At 33.5% G+C, this 13,655-nt stretch overlaps 1 protein-coding gene across 2 annotated transcripts; it reads right to left on the bottom strand.

Annotated features, from left to right (window-relative positions):
• Positions 1-6,264: 6,264 nt before the first annotated feature.
• LOC120199130 lies at positions 6,265-7,706 on the bottom strand. 2 transcript variants are annotated; one of them, XM_039200325.1, is made up of 3 exons: positions 7,591-7,706; positions 7,257-7,528; positions 6,265-6,352 (listed from the first exon to the last, which is right to left on the bottom strand). In XM_039200325.1, exons 2-3 carry the CDS (start codon positions 7,523-7,525, stop codon positions 6,307-6,309), a joined length of 315 nt encoding a protein of 104 aa, XP_039056256.1. In that variant the 5' UTR covers positions 7,526-7,528; positions 7,591-7,706; the 3' UTR covers positions 6,265-6,306. The 2 variants fall into 2 exon arrangements, with proteins under 2 accessions (XP_039056256.1, XP_039056257.1); XM_039200326.1 differs by having other exon boundaries at positions 7,595-7,690.
• Positions 7,707-13,655: the final 5,949 nt, after the last annotated feature.

The raw sequence follows: 13,655 nt of genomic DNA, 5'->3' as shown, positions 1-13,655 counted from the left end.
CTGTTTTCCATTCATTCTGGAAATAAATATCGACACAAACTATATTAGTGTCGACACATTATTTAGACATATTCTCACATAAAACCGGTATAATTGTACCGGTTAGATTGAAAAATTACATATTACATTATACTTTTGGGTTCGATGATGTTGGGATCGACACTTTTTATATATGGATCGACACTTTATGGTGCACCCTGTTTTCCATTCATTCTGGAAATAAATATCGACACAAACTATATTAGTATCGACACATTATTTAGACATATTCTCACATAAAACCGGTATAATTGTACTGGTTAGATTGAAAAATTACATATTACATTATACTTTTGGGTTCGATGATTTTGGGATCGACACTTTTTATATATGGATCGACACTTTATGGTGCACCCTGTTTTCCATTCATTCTGGAAATAAATATCGACACAAACTATATTAGTGTCGACACATTATTTAGACATATTCTCACATAAAACCGGTATAATTGTACCGGTTAGATTGAAAAATTACATATTACATTATACTTTTGGGTTCGATGATGTTGGGATCGACACTTTTTATATATGGATCGACACTTTATGGTGCACCCTGTTTTCCATTCATTCTGGAAATAAATATCGACACAAACTATATTAGTGTCGACACATTATTTAGACATATTCTCACATAAAAACCGGTATAATTGTACCGGTTAGATTGAAAAATTACATATTACATTATACTTTTGGGTTCGATGATTTTGGGATCGACACTTTTTATATATGGATCGACACTTTATGGTGCACCCTGTTTTCCATTCATTCTGGAAAAAAAATATCGACACAAACTATATTAGTGTCGACACATTATTTAGACATATTCTCACATAAAACCGGTATAATTGTACCGGTTATATTGAAAAATTACATCCTTTTGGCCATATTGTAAATTTGCCTTTTACTTCCAAGTATCAACATGACCCTTAATGTGTATAAGAAACATGTACAACAACATACTGCTAACTTTTCTCATCTCATTCATAATTATATTCACATACGAAAATATAAATCGTATACAAAATTATAAATCTTATACAAAATTAACCCTACATTTACATCATTGCATTCTTTTGTTATTCTTATGTAATATTGCAGCTTTTGTTATCTCCTGTCTTCGTTCATTTTGATTGTGGCTTACGAGATCGTTTAATACTCGCGATCGATCCCAGTCTCCAACAACCTATATTCAAATTGTCAGAACGTTAAGTATTGTCAACTACAGCATTCAATATACGACTTTTAACAATTTTACCACAAACGATTTTTTCTATCGACTTACAAAATCACCAGTTGCCCCTGTAGAACCGATCGATTCCATCCACATCATCACATACATGCCGCAATCATATCTGTTACAAAATTTGAAAACCACACATGTCAATTATGATGAATACTGCATAAATTAAGCTTTCTATTTGTGATAACATCTCATACCCATTCAATTGCTTATTCTTCTTATGCTCCACAAATTTGAAATTTTTCAAGGGATACTTTCCTAGAGATCCACAGGACTCAACCCAAATACGTTTCTTATTATAAGAATCTAATATTTTAATCTGCATTAAAATAGAAGAAGTTATGCACCAAAAAAATTATGCATTATAATTTACATAATGTCCTTTCATACATACATACATACCAATCTATTAGCATCCTTCACTCTCTGTTTAGCTGCTTCAGTTGTAAACATACTATCATATATTGTTACAACATGATCTACCATATCCAACACCAACAGATACCAATGTGAATTATGGTAGTTTATTGTGATCATGATCTGCAACAAATTTCACACCTAATTTGACAAAATTCAACATTCTATATCCGAAAACATCATTTGCAATTGGTATGGTGTCTTACCTTCTCACAGTCGGTGAATTTCACATAGTTATCCAATATGACACCCCAGAAGGTAGAAATACTCTCAACACTTTCTTTGTTGTTGGCTTCCAACGCCTGTTGCTGTAATTACGCAACAAACATTATTAATTTACCGTCTATAACACTACTTTTCAATATTTATTAATTTAACTCACCACTAAGAGGTATGGAAGGTAGCCAATCCTCCGGAGTGACTTTTGAGAATCGTAGCATATGGTCCAGGCGAGCAAATCGATAACCTAACAAAATTAATTACACAATCAGAACATATTCAATAAGTTTTAACATTTTCTACTTTCTACTTACCACACCGCCAACCCATTCCGTAGGCTTCAACGTTGCAACGTCGTATACAGTAGCGAATTGATTTCCCATTGATATTACAGAATATCTGTATGAATCATTAGGATTAATATGTTGTCATGAAATATTTAAATATCACTAACAAAACAATATATTTCACTTACCCCGATTCTAACTCGCTATTCCATAAATAATCACAAATTGCAGCTTCGATGTCATCAATTCCGCTTGGAATATCCGCTTTTTCAACCTACAATTTTGCATACAAATTTTTGTCACAACAACATAATAAAAATCAAATTAAGTATTCTTTTATTAAACTTACCTTCTGCTTCTTCTTCTGGGGTGCAGGACATTCCGAATCCAAAACTGCTGCTATAACACTCTCCGGTGTATAAATGACATCGACTTCCTTCCTCCTCATTTCTTCCATCTCTTCTTCTTCCTCCTCCCTCTTTTCTTCTTCATATTTTTTCAGTTCATCGTACTTTTTTTCTACATAGCTCTTCATCTCTTTTATTTCACCCTTCAATTGAGCTCCTTCATCCGAGTATTTATCAACCACCCCCTTCACCCCCGTAAGTTCAATCCTCAAATCCACAACCTCCTTCACCACTCCCTCAAATTTTTCTCCCGTCACCATCTTAATATCACCCCTTAACACCCCAACTTCTTTCACCACTTCACCCCTCAACACCTCTACTTCTTTCACCACTCCATCTATTTTTCCTTCCACTACCCCCTTATGCCTCTCGAGTGTATCTTCGACTCTCTCGAGTTTCTCTACGACTTGATCAAGTTTCTCTTCGACTCTTGATTGTCTTTGCATGATTTCAAATTGGATTTTTTTGATATCAGCCAATTCAGACATCAAAATGTCGAAGTTACTCTGTTTTGCTTCACCGTCGTCCCACTCACCGTCATCCCCCAATACAACCATCCCTCCTTTCTTCTCCTCTGCCTCCACTGCCTCCTCTACATCCTTGCCAATAACCTTCAAAATTAAATTACAATAGTAAGACATTGATTATATTCTTAATATTATTTAATTACATTTATTACCATTTCTTGCTTCTTCCCTCTATCCAACTTCAACTTCACCATCACTCTAACCACCTCTTCCTTCCCCCATGCACGGATGCGTGCCACTCCGGTTCTTTCATAAGTCGGCACTGCCTCACAGCCCGACCAAAAATCGAACAGTGCAACCTGCATTTATAATAAAATTTATATTTTTATATAAAAACACAAAAAAGTGATTCAACTCATTTACCTCTAAGATTGCTATGCACCCTTTGAGGTATCTCTGGCTGCCCTTTTTAAAGGTGATGATTGATTCAATCAATCTCGAATGGATATATTCAGCCCAATTGAATTCACCCTTCAAGCCTTCATCGCAAATGAGCTTCATATTCCTTGTTCGTTGACGTATCACCCGTTGGACAAAGAAATATCCCGACAAGGTACAATAGAACTCGGGCCTTCAGCTCATCCCCCCAGTAAGATCCACTTTTGATATCCTCTTCAACTTCAGCATATGTCACCTTATGATTCAAACCATATTTGGAGGCAAGTGCTTTCCAGTTCTTACTCCTACAGACTTCTATAACACTTTTGCCTTTGTTTTGTACCCCCAATACGGCTGCAGCAGTCGATACCCCCAGAGGGAATGAATAATCACCATACTTAGCCATACATTGACTGACGTCAAATTGTGCCATCAAGGATCGACACAATTTCCTCCGAATAGGTCGATCCCTTACTCCGATCAACGATCCAAAACCTATTTCTCCCAGCACATTCAACTGACCCTTCTCCTTAAGGTGTTTAATTAATAAATTCACCCTTTTAATGCTGCATCTTGTCGACACTTCCTACATTTTTTAACAATATATAATGTTATAGTTCTTATATATTTTGTATCAACGTATTTACAAGTTTAATGAATACCTTATTTTCATGTGCTTTCCTCCGTTCTTTGTATTCTTTACTATCATTCCTTGACTGTGTGATGTAAGGTTCCTTTTCAGCATCACTCATTGAATTCCATTTGGACCTCACATCTTTTTTCACCTAATATTAAACATAAACGTTTCTTAATCAATACATTAACACTAAATACTAATACTACTCAATGTCAATTTCATTTTACATACCGAACCGCTCTGTGTGCCATCTCCCTTCATCCTTTTGCATTCGGCCATACTGTTAACATTTAAAATTTGTAATCAATTTAAAGTTTATCGATACTTTAATCCAATTACCATTTCAACAATAATAACAAAAAGACATTGATACTTACTAGAAGTATATATATCCACCCTTTGGTTGCTTTCGAGTCTCGGCCTCAATTTCAAAGTCATCTGCTCCACCAACAATTTTCCAACCCATTGACTCCATTTTTCCTTCATATATCAGTTTACGCAAATCAAATTATTTTGTTACATACACTTTTCAATATACAAATATAGATAACTACTCTTGTGGTAAAACGGTTTTCTTCAAAAGAATTTGAATGGCCACACCAAAATGTGTCGGCACATTTATACAACCTATAATATCATTTTCTACCTATAATATTTAATAAAAATATCGACATTTATATTTTTCCTTGAATATCTATTTCTACCTGCAATCGGTCCCAAATGCTTCCTTACTCCAAAACCTCAAACAACACATAAAAAACCCTACGCGATTACTGTAATAATTAAAAATTAGGGTTTCGACAACATACTTTTCGATTCGACTGCAGCAACAACAACAAACTTCGCTTTAGAAACGCCTTCTGAAATGCAGCAACAATTACTCTTCGATTTCAAAAACTCGTCCGTTCTATCTTTTTCAGAGGATTTTATCTATGGCCTTTATATTTTCATCGGATATGTTATTTATATTTAATCGATACAAATACAAAAGTGTCGATATTTTTATGTCAGGTGTCGATACTTTCGAAAGGATAATTACCTATTTCTTTGAAAGTGTCGATAATTTATTACACGTACTTACGAAAGTATCGACACTTTCAATATATCCGGTATCATTTTACCGGTTTTATCATTTTGATACCGGTTTTATCATATTTTTACCTGTTATATCGTTGTGGATCGATATATTTTTTTAAAGTATCGACACATTATAGGCGCTATAACTGATTCTCTTTTAAATTCACAAAGTGTCGATCCTTATATAACGTATCGACACTTTTAAATTTACCGGTTTTATCATTTTGTTACCGGTTTTATCATATTTTTACCTGGTATATCGTTTTGGATCGATATATTTTTTAAAATTATCGACACTTTTTAGGATTTATAACTGCTTTTAAAGTTATGTAATTTATGTTTCAATTTATTTAATAGTGTTTCATGTTTTCCACCTACAATATTAATTTAATAATTTAATTTACACAAAATTTTATTTGATTGTTTTGATATTTTATAAAATATTATTTAGAATTTAAATTTAACAATATTAACCAAATAATAATAAATATGTTTTCAACAGTGAAATAAGTATGGACACTTTTATAAAAATGATATACTTTTTGAAAGTTATGTATTTATGTTTCAATTTTTTTTAATAGTGTTTCATGTTTTCCAACTACAATATTAATTTAATAATTTCATTTACACAAAAAATTATTTGATTGTTTTGATATTTTATAAAATATTATTTAGATTTTAAATTTAACAATATTAACTAAAGATAATAATAAATATATTTTCACAGTGAAATAAGTATGGACACTTTTATAAAAAGGATAGATAATTTACAATATAACAGGTAAAAATATGACAAAACCAGATTCATTATGACAAAACCGGTAAAATTTACTTGATATGTTAAAAGTATGGACACTTTTATAAAAGGATAGATACTTACCGATAACCAAAGTTTACCGGTTACCAAATTTTTAATAGTTTTTCATATTTTCTACCTAAAACATTATTAGTTGTCAACATAATAGGTACCGCTAAACCGAATTTATTAAATACATTTTAATGTATCCGGTAATGCTATATATTAGCCGTATATTAACCCGTCACATTCCCGCAGCGAAGAGGAAGCTTGTCAGAGCCATTCAGATGTCAGCTTTGCTTTCCTCCCTCTCTCTTCCTACTATTTCACTGCATACGAAAAGGCAGAAATATCATTCACAATGAAATGATGAGTCTCCTCGAGTAGAAAGACCAGTGTTACCTAATTCGCCCCCACCCCTACCAATCTCGTTTCAATTCGTCCGTGTTCCAATTCGGTAAAGAACGCGTATTGGAACGATAAAAAAACAAAGTTAATAATAAAGAGAAAAGAGTATCAAGATTCTAACACCACATTCAATATATATACTAACCTTGAGAATAAATATTTTTTAAACTGTCATTAAATAGAATTGGAAATAAGAAAAATCTGAGTTGTACCAAAGCTTTTATGAGAATAAAAGATTCCTAAGCAAACGCTGAGAATATTTCCAAGAAACTTATCGTAGAATGGACGTGAAAAAGTACCCGTTCGATAAGAGTAATGTGATTCGATGACATTTGAACGAAAATTGAAACTTAATTCTAATCTTACTTGTTTTTTTTTTGTGCAATTTATAATTCAAAATAATTAACCAACGTTCGATAAAAATTGATCATATTTTTATTTTAATTCGAATTTAAAATATCCAGTATTACAACAACAGATAAGCAACAATGTATCAATTTTAAATGTTGTAGGTGCTCACCCTTCTCCCGACTCATGAACTCTTAAAATAAAATTTTTTTTTGGTAACGTTTTACCTTTTTTTATCTTTAAAATAAGTTTTTTAATTATTTTAAATAATATTTTTAAATATTCCACTTACTCAACCAAAAGTCACCTACTTCAATTCAAATTAAATTTCAAATTCATCGAAAACCCCAAATTTTCAAAAATTAATTCATAATTGATTTTTAATTAGAATTTTTCGTTTAAAATCGTGATGACAAGTCTTTTATATACAATTATTAACAGTATCAGAAATATTGAGCAAGTAGTTAATAAACGAACCGGAGCATTTCAGTGAGAGTGGCCGCGGTACTCAAGTCGTCGGCTTCCCTTGCTTTGAGGATGCGAAACATAAGAGCAAGTTTAACCTGAGTCCTCGCACTTTGTTGAATTACGAGTCTAGTTTCCCTCTTCAATTCCTCGCACTCCGACTCAACCATCTCAAAATTTTTTTTAACTTGTCTTTGCCCTTCCCTTATGCTCTTTTGCTCCTCGCTTATCTCCTCCATTTCTGATTTCAACCTTTTGAAGCTTTTCTCCATGTTCTTCATCCCCTGATCACCATATCAGTTATATAATTGTAAACTGAAATCTGAATCTGCAGCAGGAAGTATAATTACCTGCTTAGCCTTTGGTTTGAAACGTTTATTGCTCAGCGCGGAAGTCTGGAGACAGCAACGTAAAGAAAGGAGCCATTGCTACAGGTGCAAAGGGTTTCCTCATACACTAAAGATAGATTGATTTACTGAAATATTTCTCTCGTATAGTTATTATATACTTAATATGATTAGGTTGTTCAGACTCGCGTCATCGCGCGAGATCGCTCGATGAAGAACCAGAGTCGCGCGACTTTAGCCTTTTAGTAAAATATGTTAAATGTGCTGTTGTTTGATTGATTGTTGCTTCCTCCGCCTACTTGAAGGTGGACCCCTTTTAGATTCGAAAGTCTAAACTATTCAGTTGAATTGGGACAATAAATAAATATAATATAAAAGTATATTAAATGAATTAATTTTGGCGATGGTAATATTTGAGTTATAATAGTTATAAATAGTTTATTTATTCTGATTTGAAGAAATGATTTAATGACGATATATTAGCTTATTTATAAAAAAAATATTTGATGTCTTCATAAAAGAAAAAAGAAAGAAAAAAACATATGAAAGCCCTCTCTTAATCATGCATTATGAATGTTGTAACAATCCTTAACGATGTGTTCTAGAATTATGATGATTATTTGTAATTTGATAATGTATATAGGATATGCATATTTGACAATTGAATTTTAATTTATTACACGAGTTTACCAAAAGTATATCAAAAGAAATAAATTTTCTAAAACATTAACCTGCAAAGAAATTCTTACAAAATTCTCGATATTCAAAGAAATGATAACAAAGATATTATTCATGAATAAAATTCATAAGAAATATAATAATTTTGAAAGAATTATGATAATTGGATGAAATAATATATACAAAAATCTTAATGTTTTTGTCTTTTTTTCATCTTTTTGTTGTTATGGATGACGTATTCTTTTTCTTTGATTCTTCTTTGCTTTTTGTTGTTGTCGTAATCGTTCTTTGAATGAGTTTGGAATCGGGCTTCAACTAAAACAAAATATATTAAAACCATCACCGATCATTTATGTTTTTTTAAAATTAAGTTGATCGGACATCTTAATTTATCATCATACTGGATCTGTATTTTACCAGAAATATGTTAGATTCGGGAGTGATTACAGTCAAGGAATGATTAGTACCATTGTACTGCCATCGACGCAGATCTAAAATGAACTGTCTCGGATTTTACCTCTTCGGTGAGACTTTTTACTTTCCCGACGACCTTTTACCTTCCGACGAAGCTCCTCCGCGTCCTCGATGTTCTCCCACGAAATAAAGTTTTAAACTTTATTTTTCTTCACTTTCGGTTTCAAAAAGTTTGTTGTTTTTTGTTGTTGATAGAATTTTTGTTGCTCGAATGTTTTTTATTTTTGTTTACTGTTGATATTTGGCTGCTCAATTTTCTTGGTGCGTTCTTCTCGTTGCATGGCCGGAGGCTTTTATAGCCTCGTAACCGACTTTTGTGGTCCCGAATATCTCGGTGTGTTGATGATTCTTCCGGGATGGTTTAGTCTCGTTCGGCATCATTGGTGGTTGGTGCGGCCGGAAAACTCGGGATGGGTTAGTCTTGGGTTGTTCGGCCGAAAATCTCACTGGTTGCTGGGGCGTAGCCTCCACGCGTGCTACTTGCTTCCCCTCGTGCGGCGCCACTGATTAACATGAAACTCTAGTTTTTTGTTGAGCTTACCAGGTCTGTTGGCTGGGTTAGGTCTGCCTACCCCGTCAGCTAGGCCCCTTGAACTGTTGGACCTAGACCTTGACCGGAAATAAAAAAAATAAATAAATTAAAAAACATATATAATACTATAGTTTGAAAAACGTATATATATATATATATATATATATATATATATATATATATATATATATATATATATATATATAAAATAGTCTTGAAAACATATATAATATTTTTTCGAAATGGTTTGGAAAACGTATAATATATTATTTTTTAGGATGTTGAAAACGTATATTTAAAAAAAAAATTGACAACATATATACTATATAGTTGTTATTACATATTATTATTTATTTTCTTATTTTCTTATTTTTATTTTTGGTCAAGGTTCAGGTTGAGCAATCCAAAGGGCCTATCAGACAGGGCTAGGCAGGACTAACCAAGCAAACCGATAATTTAAATATAATCAAATCGGTAATATTAATAAAGTTATAAAAGTATATAATCCATATTTAATACATAATATATTAATTAAAAAATTCGAATTCAATCAATATGAATAGATTTATCTAATTTAAATATAAACCGATTTATCATTATCAATAATAATGATAATAAAATCAACTAATCATCAATGCAACATCTTAAAGATTTATCAAATCAACCTTTTATATGATAATTATATTATTCGAAAATATATTTAATTTTACTTCTTTTATGGAGTATATGGTATAGTACGTGGGATTGGAGTAAAAAAAAAGGAAAAAAGGGAATGAGTCCCTTTCGAAGGCCCAATAAAGAAAGCCACGCTTTCATTCAACATCATCAATAAAATGCACCCTTTTGTTAATACATCATACTGTTGAAAGTAAACAAAAATATGGGCGGCTGAATTATTTGGTTTGGGGCGGCTAGTGGTCAAATTTGGCCACCAAATTATTAAAAAAAATAAAGGGATAATTATAATTTAGTCTAGGTACTTAGGGTATTTATAAGATTAATTCTTAAGCTTCAACTATAAATATCCTATCCTATTTAGCTTCAAAACCATCCTAAATTGTCGTAGCATTCATGTCCATTTCGAGGCCACATTTATTAACCCTATCCTTAAGATATACACTAGGAGAACAAGAAAGTGTTGAACTTCTACTTCAAAGTCTACCTGATTCGTATGATCAACTCATCATCAACTTGACAAACAGTAATGTCACCAATCTAGTCTTCGATGACGTTGCAGTTGTTGTTCTACAAGAAAAAAATCGGCGCAAGAACAAGGAAGATAGACAAATAAATCTGCAACAAGCAGAAGTGTTGACAACGATGAGAGGGAGATCAACAGAACGTGGCCAAAGCAACAGTCACAAACATGGTAGATCGAAGTCGAGAAGCAAGAAAAATTTAAAGTGCTACAACTATGGAAAAAAAATGGTCACTTGAAGAAGGATTGTTGGAGTCTAAATAAAAACTTCAATCCACAAGGCAATACCGCAAACACTTTAGATGATAGAGATGCTCTATACTATGAAGCGTCAACCACCGTGGAAGGTAGAAAAAGATTTGCAGATATATGACTCATTGATTCGGGAGCAACATATCACATAATCTCAAGAAGAGAATGGTTCCATTAGTATAAACCTGTCTCAGGAGGATCTGTGTATAGTTGCAATGATCATGTCTTAGAGATCGTTGGCGTGGGAACCATCAAATTGAAGATGTATGATGGAGTAATTAAAGTTGTTCGAGATGTACGGTATGTGAAAGGCCTGAAGAAAAATTTATTATCCTATGGATTGTTGGATAATAATGCAAACAAGAATGAAACACAGAAATGAATCATGAAGTTGTTCCATGGAGCGCTTATGGTAATGAAAGGCGAAATATACCATCAAACTTGTACATGCTAAAGGGAGAGACTTTGCTAGAAGCAGAAGCCTCTGTTGCCTCATAGTTCAGATTCTGCAATGCTATGACATCAAAAACTTGGACATATGTCAGAACAAGGAATGAAAGTCCATGTGGAGCAAAAGCTACTTTCAGGCTTAACAAAGGTATCACTTACTTTGTGTGAGCATTGTATAACAAGTAAGCAGCACCAGTTGAAATTCAACACGACAAATTCTAGAGGAAAAAGTGTTCTAGAATTGGTTCATTCTGACGTATGGAAAGCATCAGTTACATCCCTAGGCGGAGCAAAATACTTTGTCTCATTTATTGATGACTACTCCAAGAGATGTTGGGTGTACCCTATTAAGAAAAAGTCAGATGTGTTTTCAACTTTCAAAGACTTCAAAGCGCTGGTGGAACTTGATTCTGGAAATAAGATTAAGTGTTTCAGAACAGATAATGGAGGAGAATACACAAGTGAAGAATTTGATGACTTTTGCAGGAAGAAGGCATCAAAAGATAATTCACAATGGCGAACACTCCTCAACAAAATGGAGTGGCAGAGCAGAAGAACAAAACCTTGTTAGAAAGAACAAGAGCAATGTTGAGGGCTGCAGGCCTAGAAAAATCATTTTGGGCAGAAGCAATCAATACTGCATGTTATTTGGTGAATCGAGCTCCATTAACTGCAATAGAGCTGAAGACACCAATGAAGATGTGGAATGGTAAACCAGCTGATTATTCAAACCTCCATGTGTTTGGAAGTATTGTGTACGTGATGTACAACTCCCAAGAAATTTCAAAGCTGGATCCAAAATCCAGGAAATACAAATTCTTAGGGTATGCTGATGGAGTAAAGGGGTATCGCTTGTGGGATCCCACTGCCCGCAAAGTGATCATCAGCAGGGATGTTATCTTTGTATAAGATAAACAAGAAAAAAATAAGAAGATGGTAGCACTAAAAAGTCAGAGACTACGCAGATAAATGTGGAAAAGGAGTTTGAACAATGAGATTCTTCTGAAGTAGAACTAGCACATGATGAACAAGAATCAGAGAGTTATGAAGTTTCAACAACTCGTCAATAAGATCGTGTGAGAATAAGTCCCAATTAGCACTCAGATTATGTTATAGAATGAAATATTGCATATTGCCTTTTAACAGAGGACGGTGAGCCATCAACATACCTGGAGGTAATAAACAACTCAGATTCTTCATTGTGGATGATGATAATGCAAGAAGAAATTGAAGCCATTCATAAAAATAATACATGGGACCTTGTGCCACTACCACAAGGAAGGAAGCCAATTGGTCACAAATGGGTCTTCAAGATCAAGCGAAATGGTGACAATCAAGTTTAGAGGTATCGTGCAAGACTGATGGTCAAAGGATATGCTCAAAAAAAGGTATTGATTTTAATGAAATCTTTTCTCCTGTGGCTCGACTAACAAGAGTTCGTGAAGTTTTAGCAATGTGTGTTACATTGAACTTACATCTAGAGCAACTAGATGTTAAAACATCTTTTCTTAATGGAAATCTTAAAGAAGAGATTTATATGCTCCAACCTGAAGGTTTTGAAGAAGAAAAAAAGAAGAACTTGGTTTGCAGGTTGAACAAATCTCTGTATGGTCTAAAGCAGACGTTGAGGTGTTGGTATAAGAGATTTGATTCCTTCATTATGTGCCTTGGATATAACAGACTTAATGCAGACCATTGTGCTTATTTCAAGAGGCTTGGTGATAACAAATTTATTATATTGTTGTTGTATGTGGATGACATGTTGGTTGCAGGACCAAACAAAGATCATATTGAAGAATTGAAGGCACAACTGGCTAGGGAATTTGAAATCAAGGACTTGGGATCAGCAAACAATATTATAGGTATGTAAATTCACCGAGACAGAAGTAATAGGAAGATTTGGTTTTCACAAAAGAATTATTTGAAGAAGATCTTGTCACGATTCAATATGCAAGATTGTAAGCCAATTTCTACCCCTCTTCCTATTAACTTCAAATTATCCTCCAGTATGAGTCCTAGCAGTGAAGAAGAGGGGATAGAGATGTCTCGAGTTCCGTATGCATCGGTAGTGGGAAGTTTAATGTTCGCTATGATATGCACAAGACCAAATATTACACAAGCAGGTACATGGCAAATCCAGGCAAAGAGCATTGGAATACAGTAAAGAGGATCCTGAGATATATCAAAGGGACCTCAAATATTGCATTATGTTACGGAGGATCAAACTTACTTATCAATGGGTATGTCGATTCTAACTATGCAGGGGATTTGGATAAAAGCAAATACTACAGGATATGTGTTCAAAATTGATGGTGGAACTGTAAGTTGGGTTTTAAAATTGCAGTCAGTTATGGCTACGTCCACAACAGAGACAAAATATGTAGCAGCTACACAAGCCAGTAAAAAAACAATTTGGTTGAAGATGCTATTGGAGGAGCTTGGGCACAATCAAGAGTATGTCTCTCTGTTTTGTGACAGTC

Source organism: Hibiscus syriacus, unplaced genomic scaffold (assembly GCF_006381635.1).
Source record: "Hibiscus syriacus cultivar Baekdansim isolate YM2019G1 unplaced genomic scaffold, ASM638163v2 tig00005377_pilon, whole genome shotgun sequence".
Lineage (NCBI taxonomy): Eukaryota > Viridiplantae > Streptophyta > Magnoliopsida > Malvales > Malvaceae > Hibiscus > Hibiscus syriacus.
This window is presented reverse-complemented; position numbering and strand designations above follow the sequence as displayed.

Coding starts and splice junctions, on each gene's coding strand:
- LOC120199130 (XM_039200325.1), bottom strand. CDS start 7,525: ATGAAGAACATGGAGAAAAGCTTCAAAAGGTTGAAATCAGAAATGGAG. Junction 6,353..7,256: donor ACTCTCACTGAAATGCTCCG/GTTCGTTTATTA, acceptor TTTCGTATGCAG/TGAAATAGTAGGAAGAGAGA.